Source organism: Jaculus jaculus, chromosome 19, assembly GCF_020740685.1.
Source record: "Jaculus jaculus isolate mJacJac1 chromosome 19, mJacJac1.mat.Y.cur, whole genome shotgun sequence".
Classification (NCBI taxonomy): domain Eukaryota; kingdom Metazoa; phylum Chordata; class Mammalia; order Rodentia; family Dipodidae; genus Jaculus; species Jaculus jaculus.
Genome location: NC_059120.1, coordinates 51,797,933 through 51,814,638, shown reverse-complemented (window position 1 = coordinate 51,814,638; position 16,706 = coordinate 51,797,933). Strand labels below are relative to the sequence as shown.

The window sequence follows — 16,706 nt, the reverse complement described above, 5'->3', positions numbered from 1 at the left end:
GCTAACGTGGGTCCTGGGGAATCGAGCCTCGAACCAGGGTCCTTAGGCTTCACAGGCAAGCGCTTAACCGCTAAGCCATCTCTCCAGCCCAATGAAATAATTTTTAAAAAGCTGTATCCAAATGACAGGGGGATAGTACTGCTACTGACATGGTTTCCTTTGACCTTTTCACTTTTCTAAGTGTTGTAATAAATAAGAAAAAATAATGTGTCCCAAAGTGTTCCAGAAGCTGTCTTCCCCTTTGCCCTCTCCTTTCCTTCTGTCTCCTCTCACCTGGCCACCTCTGCTTGTCTCCAGGGGCCTAAAGCTGGAAGACACCTACACCAACAAGGACGTGGATAAAGTTTTTCTAAAGGCCTCTCTAGACATGTTCAACAAGAAAACCAAGGCCTCCCTTTACCTGTCCACGAACAACGGGAACATGTACACGTCGTCGCTGTATGGATGCCTGGCCTCTCTTCTCTCCCAGTGAGTATGAACGCGGCCACCCGCGCTCAGAGACGTCACCCGCGCTTGATTCCTATTCTTTTTCTTTTTAAAAAAATTTTCTGTTTATTTTTATTTATTTGAGAGCAATAGAGAAAGAGGCAGAGAGAGAGAGAGAGAGAGAGAGAGAGAGATTGGGCACACCAGGGCCTCCAGCCACTGCAAATAAACTCCAGATGCGTGCACCCCCTTGTGCATCTGGCTTATGTGGGTCCTGGAGAATCAAACCTGGGTCCTTAGGCTTTGCAGGCATGTGTCTTAACTGCTAAGCCATCTCTCCAGCCCAAGCAACCCCCCCCTTTTAATTTTTATTTCTTTGTTTATTTTTATTGATTTATTTTTGAGTGACAGACAGAGAGAGAAAGACACAGAGAGAGAGAATGTTGATTCCTATTCTTATTTAAACTGATGGGAGCATTTTGGTGGGACAGACTTTAAAATAAAGGAAAGAAGGGGCTGGAAAGATGGCTTAGCAGTTAAGGCACTTGCCCATGAAGCCATAAGGACCCAGGTTCGATTCTCCAGTACCCATCTGTGCCAGATGCACAAGATGGCTTATGTGTCTGGAGTTTGTTTGTTGTGGCTAGAGGACCTGGCATGCCTATATTCTCTCTCTCTCATAAATAAATAAAATGTTTAAAAAGTAAAAGAAAAAAAAATAAAGGAAAGGAGAGGAGGGGGATGGAAAGAAGATAAAAGCAACTTGTTTCAAAGGTGTGTTATGGGCAGGTTTGCTCTGTGTACTGAGTGTTGTTCTCCAAAGTGAGGGGCTGTGAAAAATCTACTTCAGGGCAGCAAGAAAACAGCAGAATTCATGTGCCTGTTTCTGTCCCATCTGTTTAAAATCTCTATACTTACTAGAACATGTGGCTGAGAGTCTAGCTTCAAGCCTAACGTGCATTCAGACCTATTTGCCATTTAATAGCTTTGACCTTGAAAACCAACTTGAACGCACCTCACTTTCCCCATCTGTAAAATATCTATAATAACAGTATGTGCTAATTTTGCTGTACAGTGTCTAAAAACAGAACTAGCATTCAGCATGTTTTGTTTTGTTTTCATTTTTCAAGGTAGGGTCTCACTCTAGCTCAGGCTGACCTGGAATTCACTATGTAGTCTCAGGGTGGCCTCAAACTCAGTGATTCTCCTACCTCTGTCCTCCTGAGTGCTGGGATTAAAGGTATGCTCCACCACACCTGGCTCTAACTGTACTTTTTATTTATTTATTTAACAAAGAAAGAGAGAGAGAGGGAGGGAGAGAATGGGTGCGCCAGAGTCTCAGGCCATTGCAGAGGAACTCCAGACACGTGCGGCCCCCTTGTGCATCTGGCTAACGTGGGTCCTGGGGAATCAAACCTGGGTCCTTGGGCTTTACAGGCAAGCACTTTAACCGCTAAGCCATCCCTCCAGCCCTCTAGCTGTACTTTTTAAAAATTGTTTGCTCATTTGTTGTACCGATGAGGACTTACTGTGCATACACAGAAAAATGCTCGTGGTGAACTTGATCAAAGTGTCGCTGATGGGGATGTGGCAGCTCCCTTCTTGTTGCTGGAGCCCCACCTAACCAGAAGCAGCTTGTGCAGAGGAATGGTTTATTGCGGTTTATGGTTTCAATGAGAAGTTTCACCATGGTGAGGGAAGCAGGGCAGAGCAGACAATCAAATGGCGCGACTTGTCACATCCGCCCGGGGGAAGCAGCTGCAGTAGCTGGCTAGCCCTGGAAAGGGGGATGGATTATAAAACCCCAAATCCCGCTTGCGGCGACACCACCTCCTCCAGCAAGACTCCGCCTCCCCAAGGCTCTACCAGCTCCCGATTGACTGTGAGGCTTAATCACAAAGACACAGGGCTGTGAGAGACATTTCACATTCAAATTACCACAGGGGGTGATCAAAATACCTGTATCTGGACTGGAGAGATAGTGCAGAAGTGTAAAGGCTCTGGCTCGCAAAGCCTGCTAGCCCAGGTTCGATTCCCCAGTTCCCATATAAAGCTAAATGCATGGAGTAGTTCATGCATCTGGAATTCATTCTTGGTGTTCCCATCCTCTCTCTCTCTCTCTCTTAAAAAAACAATGGGTGGGGCTGGAGAGATGGCTTAGCAGTTAAGCGCTTGCCTGTGAAGCCTAAGGACCCCGGTTCGAGGCTCGATTCCCCAGGACCCACGTTAGCCAGATGCACAAGGGGGCGCACGCGTCTGGAGTTCGTTTGCAGTGGCTAGAGGCCCTGGCGCGCCCATTCTCTCTCTCTTTCTCTCACTGCCGCTCTCAAATAAATAAATAAAAATAAACAAAAAAAAATTAAAAAAAAACAATGGGTGTATCTGTGGGCTGGAGAGATGGTTCAGTAGTTAAAAGCCATTTGTTTGTGAAGCCTGCTGGTCCGAGTTAAATTCCCCAGCACTCACACAAGGCCAGACACACAAAGTGGCACATGCATCTGGAATTCATTTGCAATGGCAGAGGCCCTGACATGTCCACACACTCACATATTCTCTGGCTCTCAAATAAATAAATAAAAATAACTTTTTAAAAAGCTTCCTGGGGCTGGAGAGATGGCTTAGCGGTTAAGCGCTTGCCTGTGAAACCTAAGGACCCTGGTTCGAGGCTCGATTCCCCAGGACCCACGTTAGCCAGATGCACAAGGGGGCGCACGCGTCTGGAGTTCGTTTGCAGAGGCTGGAAGCCCTGGCGCGCCCATTCTCTCTCTCCCTCTATCTGTCTTTCTCTCTGTGTCGCTCTCAAATAAATAAATAAAAAAAGAAAAATTTAAAAAAAAAAGAAAAAAAAAAAAAAAGCTTCCTGGCAGAATGTGGGAGTTTGAGTAGATGCCTCTAATATATTTAGTGTTGTACTAGTTTGAAATTTGGATCTGCAGCCACCTGGCTAGAGGAGATATTACTGGGCACTGGGTAGATCTTAAGGCATGGTGGTGTGTTTGAAATTCCAATCTAAAGATATGCAAAGTGCTGAGATCCATCTGGAGTTCCTGAAATGTACTGTGTGGCTTTTGGCTTTTGGCTTCTCTCTCTCTCTCTCTTTGCTTGGACCTCTGAAACCAGGGCCAGCTTCTTCTGCCATTATGGAGCTTCCCCTACATCTATAAGCTTCAATAAATTCCTTTTTCATTAAAAAAAAAAAAAAAGCAAAGCTGCCCAGCATGGTGGAACACACATTTAATCCCAGCACTTGGGAGGCAGAGGTAGGAGGATCACTGTGAGTTCAAGGCCACTCTGAGACTACATAGTAAATTCTAGGACAGCCTGCACTAGAGTGAGATCCTGGTTTGGGGGGAGGTGGGCAGGAAGCTATATCTGAACTAGGCGTGATGGCACACACCTTTAATCCCAGTACTCAGGAAGCAGAACTAGGAGGAGTGCAGTGAGTTCAAGGCCAGCCTGGGCTAGAGTGAGTCCTTACCTTGAACCCCACCACCCTCAAAAAAAAAAAAGCTGTATCTGGGCTAAGAAAATGGCTCAGTGGGTAAAGTGCTTACAGTATAAGCATGAGAACCTAGTTTGGATCCCCAGCACCCATGTAAAAGAGCCATAACAGGGCTAGAGAAGATGGCTTAGTACTCAAGGCATTTGCCTACAAAGTCTAAGGACCCCGGTTTGATTCCTCAGGACCCACATAAGCCAGATGCACAAGGTGGTGCATGAGTCTGGAGCTCATTTGCAGTGGCTACAGGCCATGGCACACCCATTCTCTCTCTCACTCTCTCTCTCTCCCCTAAATATACAGAGAGAGAGAGAGCTATAACACAACACAGCGTGGTGGTACACACTTATAATTCCAGGACTCAGGACGCTGCTGATGCAAGAGGATTGTCATGAGTTCAAGGCTATCCTGGGCTACATAGCAGGCCAGCCTTGTCTACATACACGTGCACACATAGGCACACACACGCGCTAAATCATTCTAGTCAACTTGGGATCCCTGAGGGCAAGTCGACTGGTCTGACCACTTCACTACACCGTCGCTGAATTCACCTGCTCTCGTGAATACACCCTTCACACCCCAGACTCTGCTGGGTTCGCTGTGCCTTTCAGCATGTGCGCTGTGCCTGATCTCCCTCTGGTAAGGCTCCTTGCTGCTGGTCCTGCCCCGGCGCCTGCAGAGCCCCCGTGAGCAGTGCTTGCAGCTCATGAGGAGGAGGGCTGGGGCGACACTGGACTGACAACTTGGTTTTGTGACATTTGGAACGCACCACCGACATGATTCTCACCTGGTTTCTCTTCCCTGCAGCCACTCTGCCCAAGAGCTGGCCGGCTCCCGGATTGGAGCCTTCTCCTATGGCTCCGGCTTGGCAGCAAGCTTTTTTTCATTTCGAGTGTCCGAGGATGCCTCTCCGGGTAAGTGTCCTCTTCGCATCGGGGACTCCTGACAAGAACCATCTGGTGAAGGAAGCCACCTAAAAAAAGAAAGAAAGAGGGCTGGAGAGATGGCTTAGCGGTTAAGGCGTTTGCCTGCAAAGCCAAAGGACCTCGGTTCAATTCCCCTAGGACCCACGTAAACCAGATGCACTGGGGGGCGTATGCATCTGGAGTTCGTTTGCAGTGGCTGGAGGCCCTGCTGTGCCCATTCTCTCTCTCTGCCTCTCTCTCTCTCTCTCTCTCTCTCTCTCTCTCAAATAAATAATAAGTTTAAAAAGAGAGACAGAATGGGCGTGCCAGGGCCTCCCGCCACTGCGGTTGAACTCCAGATGTGTGCGCCCCCTTGTGGGCATGCACAGCTTTGTGTGTTTGTGTCACCTTGTGTATCTGGCTTACATGGGACCTGGAGAGTCAAACCTGGGTCCTTAAGCTTCATAGACAATTACCACTAAATCAACACTAAGCCATCTCTTCAGCCCCCTCTTTTTCATTTTATTTTACTTTTATTTATTTATTAGAGAGTGAGAGAGTGAGTTAGAGAAGAGAGAATGGGCACACCAGGGCTTCTAGCCACTGCACTGCATCATCTGGCTTACATGGGTACTGGGGAATCAAACCTGGATCATTAGGATTTGCAGGCAAGTGCCTTAACCGCTAAGCCATCTCTCTAGGCCTGAAGGCTGCCATCTCAACAGAGCTATGGTGTGATTAAGAACAACAACAAGAAATTACTGCAGGGGCTTAAGCAACACAGAAAATTCATTTATTCAAAACACTTCCCTAGCCATAGCTCAGAGGCTGGAAGGGAGAGGGACAGGGGTAGATATGAGGGAAGCAGTTTGATTGTTTCCATAATCCAGGCAAACGATCGTGGTGGTTTGGTTGAACTGATGCATTTGGGATATCCATTAAATATTTGTCAATTATTTTATGATTGTTGTTTTAAGGTCATGCATCTAAGCACTACGCGGGATGTGCCTTGACTAAATGAACATGTCTGCCTGGATATTTTGCTAGCGCTTATGCTTGCTTGAGTCTTGGCACTTTCCACCAAGAAGCTCTCTGTTTGCACAGGAGGAAAGGGTTCACCATCTTGCTTTGGCTCCCCAGGTTCCCCGCTGGAGAAGCTGGTGTCCAGCATATCAGATCTGCCACAGCGTCTAGATTCCCGGAAGCGCATGTCTCCGGAAGAATTCACAGAAATAATGAACCAAAGAGAGCAATTCTACCACAAGGGTAAGAAAAGGATTGGGGCTGGAAAAGATAATTAGTTCATCTCAGATTCCATGTCAGGAGCTGAGAACTAGGGATTCAGCAAGGGCCAGATTAAGTGGTGGCGCACGCCTTTAATCCCAGACCTCAGGAGGCCGAGGTAGGAGGATCGCTGTGAGTTCAAGGCCACCCTGAGACTCCATAGTGAATTCCAGGTCAGCCTGGGCTAGAGCAAGAAGACCTTACCTTGGGGAAAAAAAGCAAAACAAAACAAAACAAAAAAAAGGATTCTTCAATGAGGTATCACTGGAACAAGATCCAAAAGAACATGAGCTGTGTGAGGGCACGGAAGGCGGGTGCAGAAGTAAGAGGTGTGAGGCAGCATGCCCCCCACCCCCCCAGTATCCATTGTCACTCATTGCCCAGAGCTCTGGGCACTGTGGTCCCATGGAAGCAAGAAATGCTATCTTTCCAGTGCTGAAAGAGCCCAAATTTTAAGACCTAGGCACTCCAAATCTGAGCCTGAACTATATACATTTGCTAGCTATACATCTTTGGGAAAATTACTGAACGCTTCTTAGTTGTCTCATTTCGAAAATCATATTAACTTTACAAGATTTTTTTAAAAAAAATTTTGGTTTATTTTTATTTATTTATTTGAGAGTGACAGACAGAGAAAGAGGCAGAGAGAAAGAGAGAATGGGCGTGCCAGGGCTTCCAGCCTCTGCAAACGAACTCCAGACGCGTGCGCCCCCTTGTGCATCTGGCTAACGTGGGTCCTGGGGAATCGAGCCTCGAACCGGGGTCCTTAGGCTTCACAGGCAAGCGCTTAACCGCTAAGCCATCTCTCCAGCCCACAAGATTTTTTTTTCCCTAAGAGGTTAGTGCAGTAGTGGTAGTCTTTCATCTCAGTGTTCGGGAGGCTGAGGTAGGACGATTGCTATGAGTTCAAGACCAGTCTGGTAAGACCCATAGGACACGGGACCACAGAAGAACTAGACAAAAGCCAGGCATGGTGGCGCACGCCTTTAATCCCAGCACTCGGGAGGCAGAGGTAGGAGGATCGCTGTGAGTTCAAGGCCATCCTGAGACTACAAAGTGAATTCCAGGTCAGCCTGGACTAAAGTGAGACCCTTTCTCAAAAAAAAAAAAAAAAAAAGTTAAATGAATTAGATTGTGTGGTCATTGCTCTCATCGGGAACAGAGAAATATTAAAACAAAGAAAAGCAATGAAATAAAAATAGGGCTTCTGGGATGAACATTAATAGAAAAAACACTAAAATAATGTTGCAATGAGCTAAGCATTCAGGATGTTGAGGCAACAAGGTTGCCACTCGTTCAAGGGCCGCCTAGACTACCTATGGGTTGCAGGCAAGCCTAGTTTACATACAGAGTGAGACCCTGACTCAATAAACACATAAGTAAGCCGGGCGTGGTGGCACATGCCTTTAATCCCAGCACTTGGGAGAGGCAGATGTAAGAGGATCGCTGTGAGTTCAATACCACCCTGAGACTACACAGTGAATTCCAGGTCAGCCTGAGCTAGAGGGAGACCCTCGAAAAACCAAAATAAATAAATATGCATAAATAAATAAAGATGGTAAAGTTGTAACACTTTACAAAGGGTCAGAGCCAGAGGTCTGAAGACTAGGCAGGAAACATCTATTGCAAAACAGGAAATTGCCAGGTGCACCTCAACTTAGTTACCGTTGATAGAAGGACATGGTAGAGAGTTCAGTGAACCAAGGGCACTTGTATACTATAGGAAAATGTTATAATAAAATATTGAATTAGGGCTGGAGAGATGGCTTAGCGGTTAAACGCTTGCCTGTGAAGCCTAAGGACCCCGGTTCAAGGCTCAGTTCCCCAGATCCCACGTTAGCCAGATGCACAAGGGGGCGCACGTGTCTGGAGTTCGTTTGCAGAGGCTGGAAGCCCTGGCGCGCCCATTCTCTCTCTCTCCCTCTATCTGTCTTTCTCTCTGTGTCTGTCTCTCTCAAATAAATAAATAAAAAAAAATAAAAAAAAGAAATATAGTACAGGAGTATCAGGAGTTTGTCAGCCTTAGCTACAGTCAGTTTTAAAAAAATTAAAAAAAAAAATATTGAATTAGCAGGGCAGGGTGGCACACGCCTGTAGTTCTAGCTCCCAGGAGGCTGAGGTTGGAGGATCACTGTGAATTCAAGCCTATCCTGGGGTTACAGAGAGAGTTCTCTGTCAGCCTAGGCTAGAGTGACACCCTGCCTCAGGAAAAAAGAAAACAAACAAACAACAAAAACAAAACAAAAAAATGGACTTTAATAGCCGGTCAGGTCTTAAGTACTGCATCCAAGATGGCTGCTTATCTGCTTCTTTTTTCATTTTTCTAGGTAGATCTCACTCTAGCCCAGGCTGACCTGGAATTCACTTTGTAGTCTCAGGATGGCCTTGAACTCACAGCGATCCTCCTACCTCTGCCTCCCGAGTGATGGGATTAAAGGCGTGCGCCACCATGCCTGGCCTTTGTCTAGTTCTTCTGTGGTCCCATGTCCTATGGGGCTTACCAAAGAAGGTGACCTGGACACTCTTGGAGGGGAGACATTCATATCACTAACTTCTCTCCTCCACACCCACGTCACTCTGTGAGCATGTTTCTTCTCTTTGTCCCACAGTGAATTTTTCGCCACCTGGTGATACAAACAACCTTTTCCCGGGCACGTGGTACCTAGAACGAATAGACGAGATGCATCGCCGAAAGTATGCGCGGCGTCCCATCTAAAGCGGGTGAGTGTTCAGGGCTGGCAGCATAAAGGTCCGCGGTCCTCTTGGTAGCTGATGCAGTTCTGATTTTGACCTGATCGGGGTAAATCCATGGCTTAGGAGATGATCACAGAGAGGAGACTATACCAGTAGGAGCAGAGAAATGTCTAGCGGCTCTCTGCCTTGCAAGCAAAAGCTGGCGTGTTTACCTACTTAAAACAGGAAGGTTCTAGAAGCTTGACAACAGTGAAATCAGCATCCACTAGAGAATTCTGGCAGCGCCCCTGGGCCCCTAGGACTCATTGCTCCAAAGTAATGGGACCAGTGACAAAGACGAAGGGCTACAGGGTCTGGAGAATAGGTTCAGCAGTTAAGGTTCTCGCCTGCAAAGCCTAAGAACCTGGGTTTAATTCCCCAGTACCCACATAAAGCCAGATGCACAATATAACACATGCATCTGGAGTTTGTAGTGAATAGAGGCCCTGGTGCACCCTCTTTCTCTTTCTCTCCTTGCAAATAAATATCTTTTAAAAAAAAAAAAAAGGTGTGGGGCTAGAGGGATGGTTTGGCAGTTAAGGCATTTCCCTGCAAAGCCAAAGGACCCAGGTTCTATTCCCCAGGACCCATGTTAGCCAGATACACAAGGGGGCGCATGCGTCTGGAGTTCATTTGCAGTGGCTGGAGGCCCTGGTGCGCCCATTCTCTCTCTCTCCCCCCCTCCATTCTGTCAAATAAATAAGTAAAATAAAAATATTAAAAGTAAAAAAAAAAAAAGTTGGGTGTACATGCCTTTAATTCCAGCCCTCGGTAGGCAAAGGTAGGAGGAGGATCTCCATGAGTTCGAGGCCACCTGAGACTACTTAGTGAATCCCAGGTCAGCCTGAGTGAGACCCTACTTCAAAAAACAAAACCAAAACAAACAAACGAAAAAGATGAGGGGCTTCAGAAAAGGTGTGCATTGGTGTGCTGGGGAGAGACGTGATGGTAAAGAGCCGGGTGATTTTTGCTAGTCACTGTCCCTTGCTGGAAGGAGCTTCAGGTTAGGGGTCACCTTGGCAATATATCCCTCGTGGGGAAAAGTAGTGAAGCTTTGGAAATTCGTGTAGATCAGTGAAGACAGACGAGAGCTTAGGGGAAGAAAATTGGAGAGGAGAAATGCAAGAACTGTTTGTGGTAGTTCTTTAAGGAAAACCAGATATTCAGAATTGCAAGCTTGAAATCCACAAGCCCAGACGCCTGTCGCCACGTGCGTGACAAGCGCGCAGGAGCAAGAAGCAGCTCCTTTCCAAACCCCCAAATCGCCATTAACAGTCCTTGTGCCCGAGTTGTTAATTTTTCTGCTCCTTCAGAAGAAGGATAAGGAGCAAGGGGAAGGAAGAAGTTGGTGGACGAATAAAGGAGGCACAGATGGGCAGCATGAGAGGAGGCCAGAAGAGTGCCCCCTTCGTCCCGAGCCATGAGCATGGGCTCGGGTACTTGGCTCCTCTGCCAGGCCACTTGGGCACCGTAGCTGGAAGGCTGGGAACACGGCACGGTGGTAACAGGATCGACGTGAACTTTCTTTTTTATCTTTTTAATATATTCTATTTTTTTTTATTTGAGAGAGAGAAAGTGGCATAGAGAGAGAGGGAGAGAGGGAGAGAGAGAGAGAGAGGGAGAGAATGGGCACGCAAGTGAACTCCAGATACATGCGCCCCCTGGTGCATCTGGCTTATGTATGTCCTGGGGAATTGAACTGGAATCCTTTGGCTTTGCAGGCAAATGCCTTAACCACTAAGCCATCTCTCCAGCCCGAACTTCCTTATATATAATTATTTATTTATTTATTTATTTATTTATTTATTTATTTATTTATTTATTTATTTATTTTGAGAGAGGTAAAAGGCAGAGAAAGAGAGAATGGGCGCACCAGGGACCCAGCCATTGCAAACAAACTCCAGCGGCACACCACTGTTGCAGACAGCCTCCCGTTGCTGGGATGAACTTCCAAACGTGATGGGCACTGTCAGGCAGGGCTGGAGCCTTCAGGAGAGGGGCCTGAGCTGCCAGGCACGGCTAAGGACCCCTGGGCTATAGGAGGCCACGCCCTCTCCAAGCCCGGCACACTTAGGCTTTGCCCATAGCCCTGTGACCTTTGGCTAGTTGCCTAGGAAACTCCTTATCAGCCAGCACCTTCACAGCCCATCCCCCTGAGACCCTAGGTCACCTAACCCCACGCCCATTGCCTAGGTGCTAGAATGAATGTCCCCATATGCTAAGTAGGCATCAACAATGAACCTTGTACATCCAATCCCCTTAGGACCCTCCCCCCGCCCTCAGATGTTTATAAACCCATTTCCCTGACAATAAACCAAGGGAGCTGTTCACTGAAACTATCTCCCAAAAGTCTTTTATTTTCACACACTCACCTCCATGGTTGCCTGGGATGCCTTTGGGACCACGGCAGGCCCAAGGACACAGGAACCCACACAGACAAGGCACAATTATGGAGGAAGGGAATTTAGTTGAAGCTTACAGATCCGGGGGAGGTTCCCTAGTGGCAGAAGCTGGCCCGCTTTCACAGGTCCAAGCATGGAAAGAAGCCACAAGCCACCACCAGAACCACAGGCAAAGGTCAGGCGCTTTGCATGTCTTCAGACTGGAATTCCAAATCCACCCCACACCTTAGGATGTGGACCCTAGGACCCACCCCAAGTGACACCTTGACACTTCCTCCAGCCAGGCAGCTTAGAGATCCAAATCACAAGCTTTTAATAAACTCCTGAACCAACTGGGGGACACTCATTCAAACCACCACAGCCCCCTTGTGCATCTGGCTTACGTGGATACTGGGGAATCGAACCTGGGTCCTTCAGCCATCTCTGCAACCTGACGTGAAAGTTTTTATGTGACTCCAGCACTCCGTGGAGCCCTGCAGGTCTCTACATTGCCCCAGCCAGCCCAGACGGCTCTCCTCTCACTAGCAGAGTGTGTGTGTGTCAGGGGGGCTGTCCGTCCATCAGCCTTGGCTCCTGTAGCATTGGAGGCCCCGGTCCTGGAGACCTCAGAACACATTTGAGGGGGAGCCCTTTGTACAGCTGCATCTTGGCAAGGAGCAAGAACTAGACACAGGGGGTGAGACTCATGATTGCATCTTTTTTTTTTTTCCCTTTATTTTCTGTAGATCCGTGGACCTGTTCCTGAAGAAACTATGTGGGCAGAACTTCTGCCCCCTAAAATCACATGCTTACAATTCCACCCTTAGCTGGTAAATGAATGAATTGACGGCACAGCAGACCCCATGGGATTGGCCCTCCCTTAGTGGGTCTTTCGTAACTTTCCCTCCCACAGTTGGTCACAATGCCAGGCCCATGGTGCAGTGGACCAGTCTCCCCCCCCCCCCGACCCCCAGCCAGGAAGGAAGGAGGTGGAGGGAAGGAGAGTGACTGCCTGGGGAAATAGGTCAGGTCACATTCTCCTTCGAGATCCAATAAGCCTTCCTGTCATTTGTTACAGCTTGTCATTATTAAATTTCTATGCTGTTATATATATATTTTTTGCTCATTTCTTAAGTTTCTTGAGAATTTCTAAATTTTATATTATGTTCTAAACTGATATATGACAATTAAAATGAAAGGAAGAAACGACTCTTGTTATTTCCTGCAAGCCAAGACACAACGGACACTCCATGTCACCTGCTTCCCTCCCAACTGGTCCAATTCTACCACGTGACATCTTACTAAGGCAGATATGAGGCAAATAAAGCTGGTGACAAAGCCGGGCAGGGTGGCGCACGCCTTTGATCCCCAGCGTTCAGGAGGCAGAGGTAGGAGGATCACCGTGAGTTCAAGGCCAACCGGAGACTCCATAGTAAATTCCAGGTCAGCCTAGGCTCGAGTGAGACCCTACCTCAAGAAACCAAGCAAACAAGATGACAGACAGCCTCCCCCAGTTTACTTCTCCCTTCTATAGACACTTTCCAGGGAGGGCCAGCAGAAGTGACAGAGCATGTCTCCTTGTCATATCTGGCCAGTGTTACCTAAAAAATAATAACTAAAGGGCTGGAGAGATGGCTTAGTGGTTAAGCACTTGCCTGTGAAGCCTAAGGACCCCGGTTCGAGGCTCGGTTCCCCAGGTCCCACGTTAGCCAGATGCACAAGGGGGCGCACGCGTCTGGAGTTCGTTCGCAGAGGCTGGAAGCCCTGGCGTGCCCATTCTCTCTCTCTCCCTCTATGTCTTTCTCTCTGTGCCTGTCGCTCTCAAATAAATAAATAAATAATTTTTAAAAATTTAAATAATAATAATAACTAAAAAAATACCCACAGGGCAAACCAGGCAGGATAGTGAATTCTTGAAATTCTTTTAAACATTTATTTTTATTTATTTGAGAGAGACACAGAAAGGGAGAGAGAAAAAATGGGTGCAGCAGGGCCTCCAGCCACTGCAAACTAACTCCAGATTCATGTGCCCCCTTGTGCATCTGGTTTACATGGGTCCTGAGGAATTGAACTGAGGTCCTTTGGCTTTGCAGGCAGATTCCTTAACCGCTAAGCCATCTCCCCAGCCCTTGAAATTCTAATACTTGGGTAACCAAGGCAGAATTAGTTCGAGGTCAGCCTGGGCTACCCTACGTAGCAAGACCCTTCAAAACCAACAAGCAAACAGAGGTACTAAATTCATTAGATGATACACCCTGGCATGCTGGGTGAGGGGAACACTGCTTTGTCAAGAGTCTTCTTACAAAGTAGCAACGGGGGCTGGAGAGATGGCTTAGCGGTTAAGGCGCTTGCCTGCGAAGCCAAAGGACCCAGGTTCGATTCCACAGAACCCACGTAAGCCAGATGCACAAGGTGGCACATGCATCTAGAGTTCATTTGCAGAGGCCAAAGGCCCTAGTGCGCCCATCCTCTCTCTCCCTGAAACAAATAACCTAAAAATTCAGAATACTCATCACAAGGAGCTCTCCACGTTTGATGTAGACAGATGTGAAGACTGACCCAACCCTCTGGTCAGGGCGCACACAGAGGTCAACACTCCGAGGTCATTTCCTTGGATTGCTCCAATCCTTGTCCTGCCCTCAGGAGCTTTCTGCTTCCAGCCTCTGTAGTCAAGAGTGAAACTCCACTCTGGAGTAAGGGATCAGCGATGCCACAGAGCCAGAATAACATTGAGTTAATGGTACCTCTAAGAAGCACCAGCTCGTTTTTAAAATGAATACTAATTAAGCCAAAGGAACCAGGTTCGATTCTCAGGACCCACGTAAGCCATATGCACAAGGCGGCACATGCGTCTGGATTTTGTGTGCAGTAGCTGGACGTCCTGGCATGCCCATTCTATCTGCCTCTCTCTCAAATATATTCAAAAGAATAATTCTGGGTATGGTTGTACAGCTCAGTGGGAAACGACCTGATTAGCAACGATTCGATGATGTCCAGCCGCATTCACTTGTACACATGCACCCAATCCGCCTCTTATATTTAAGAGATTTTTTGATTAGCCACAGGTCAAACGATATGATGATGAAACTTCCTCATGCCAATCTCCTGTTTGGGTTTCTGGAACGGCCCTGACCAGCTTCGTGTGTGTGGTGATTCCAAGCAGCTGTCTCCCATCAGCCATAAACTTTTGTTTTTGTTTGAGAAAGGCTCTCATTCTAGCCACGCTGACCTGGAGTTCACTGTGTGATCTCAGCGCAGCCTCGAACTCTCCGCGATCCTCCCCAGTGCGCCGCCTAGCCCCTGGCAACTTGAATGTTTGACCGCCCACCAGCTGGTGACAAATTGGGAGGTGTGGCCTTGCTGGACGTTTTCCTGGGTAGTCAGCTTGCCAAACTCACCTGACGAGACAAGGATCTACGGTGTAAAACTTTCCTCCCGATCAGCTGCTTCGATTGGGTGTCGGTGTGCGCGTGGCTTGTCTGGGGATTTGGGACAAGGAGGCTCAAACACTGAAAATGAAATCTTGTGCATGCACCCATATAAAGACCAGGGGATCTCAAGTGCTATCCTCAGGAAGGCTGTCTACCATTTTGTTTTACTATTTAATCTGCAATCCAACTCCAGACGCCCGTGCCACCTAGTGGACATGTGGAGCCTTGCGCTTGCCTCACACTTGTTATGTCTGGCTTACGTGGGATCTGGAGAGTCGAACATGGATCCTTAGGTTTCACAGGCAAGTGCCTTAACCGCTAAGCCATCTCTCCAGCCCGTCTGTCATTTTTTAAAAAATTATTTTTATTTATTTATTTATTTGACAGAGAAAGAATGAGAGAGAGTGGGCACGCCAGGGACTCCAGCCGCTGCAAATGAACTCCAGGCACAGATGGCCCCTTGTGCACCTGGCTAACGTGGATCCAGGGGAATTGAACCAGGCTCCTTTGGCTTTGCAGGCAAACGCCTTAACTGCTAAGCCATCCCTCCAGCCCCGGGTCCGCCATTTTTTAGACAGCCTCTCTTTGGCCTACAGCCCACCAATTAGGATAGTGACCCTCCAATCTCTGCCTCCCAGTGCTGAGCTTACTGGGGCATGCCTCCCCACTCAGCATGTGGGCACTGGGGATTGAACTCAGCTCCTCACGTTTGCAAGGCAATGTTGTCTCCCTAGCCCCTGGAACTCAATTTCTCCCTGAATGTTTTAGCTTTTCCCAGTTTAGTCTCCCCTCCCCCCACCACCCCGCCAGCTACAGTGTCTTCCAGGGACCCCAGCAGATGTTACATGAGCAGCTATGGTTCAGAGGGGCTGGAGAGACGGGTTAGCGGTTAAGCGCTTGCCTATGAAGCCTAAGGACCCCGGTTTGAGGCTCGATTCCCCAGGACCCACGCTGGCCAGATGCGCAGGGGGGGGGGGGCGCATGCATCTGGAGTTCATTGGCAGAGGTAGGAGGATCACCAAGAGTTTGAGGCCACCCTGAGATTACATAGTGAATTCAAGGTCAGCCTGAGCTAGAGTGAGACCAAAAATAAAAAGAAAAAAATAAAATAAAATAAAATAAAAAGAATGGGTCAGGATGCCCAGGTTCCAGATCTAGCTGGAAGTCAGCAGGGTGACAGTTCATGGAGGGCCACCGCATGCCCGCCCACCCTCCCTGCAGCTGAGGAGCAGTGAGCCTGTTTGCTGAAGGATCCCCAACACCGGGCACCCAGTCACGCAATGCCCGAGGTGGACGCCATGCTCCTCCGAGTCGCTCAATCAAAGCCACACAGTGCACTCTGAGCTCTGGGCGGATGGCATCTGCCTTCTGCTGTTGGCGTTGTCCTGGCAAGAGAGCAAAAGTGGTGGTTTGGTGTGCCAAGGCCAAGCTGCCGGAAGGCCAGGCACGTCCCCTAAGGGGAGTTACTCTCAAACGTGAAGGCGCGCTGCTCTGCTACGTTTCTCATGAAAAAGTTGCATGCACCTGGCCGGAATAAGCAGTTCCCCTCCGCTGATCTTTATACATTCTATTTGCATATATGTGTGTTTTGCGTGTGTTTCTATGTGTGGTGCATGTGGCGGCTAGGAGAGGTCCATCCACCTTTTTATTTATTTTGGTTTTTCCACATCTCACTCTAGCCCTGGAATTCAGTATGTAGTCTCAGGGTGGCCTCGAACTCACAGCAATCCTCCCACCTCGTCTGCCTCCCAAGTGCTGGGATTAAAGGCATACGCCGCCACGCCCGGCTCATCCACCGTTTTTTATTTTTTTTAATATTTTTTGTTCATTTATTTATTTATTTTTTTGAGAGCGAAAGATAGAGGGAGAGAGAGAGAATGGGCGCGCCAGGGCCTCCAGCCTCTGCAAACGAACTCCAGACGCGTGCGCCCCCTTGTGCATCTGGCTAACGTGGGACCTGGCGAACCGAGCCTCGAACCGGGGTCCTTAGGCTTCACAGGCAAGCGCTTAACCACTAAGCCATCTCTCCAGCCCTCATCCACCGTTT

General features: G+C 48.2%; 1 protein-coding gene across 1 annotated transcript in view; it reads left to right on the top strand.

Moving 5' to 3' along the window:
- The window catches only part of Hmgcs2 (3-hydroxy-3-methylglutaryl-CoA synthase 2), a 35,250-nt gene extending 22,913 nt beyond the window's left edge, over positions 1-12,337 (top strand). Inside the window, exons 6-10 of the mRNA XM_045138393.1 lie at positions 298-468; positions 4,733-4,839; positions 5,971-6,096; positions 8,724-8,835; positions 11,975-12,337. Coding sequence (XP_044994328.1) covers positions 298-468; positions 4,733-4,839; positions 5,971-6,096; positions 8,724-8,830 — 511 coding nt within the window. The 3' untranslated portion in view covers positions 8,831-8,835; positions 11,975-12,337. The remainder of the gene's footprint in view (positions 1-297; positions 469-4,732; positions 4,840-5,970; positions 6,097-8,723; positions 8,836-11,974) is intronic.
- The last annotated feature ends 4,369 nt before the right edge of the window (positions 12,338-16,706 follow it).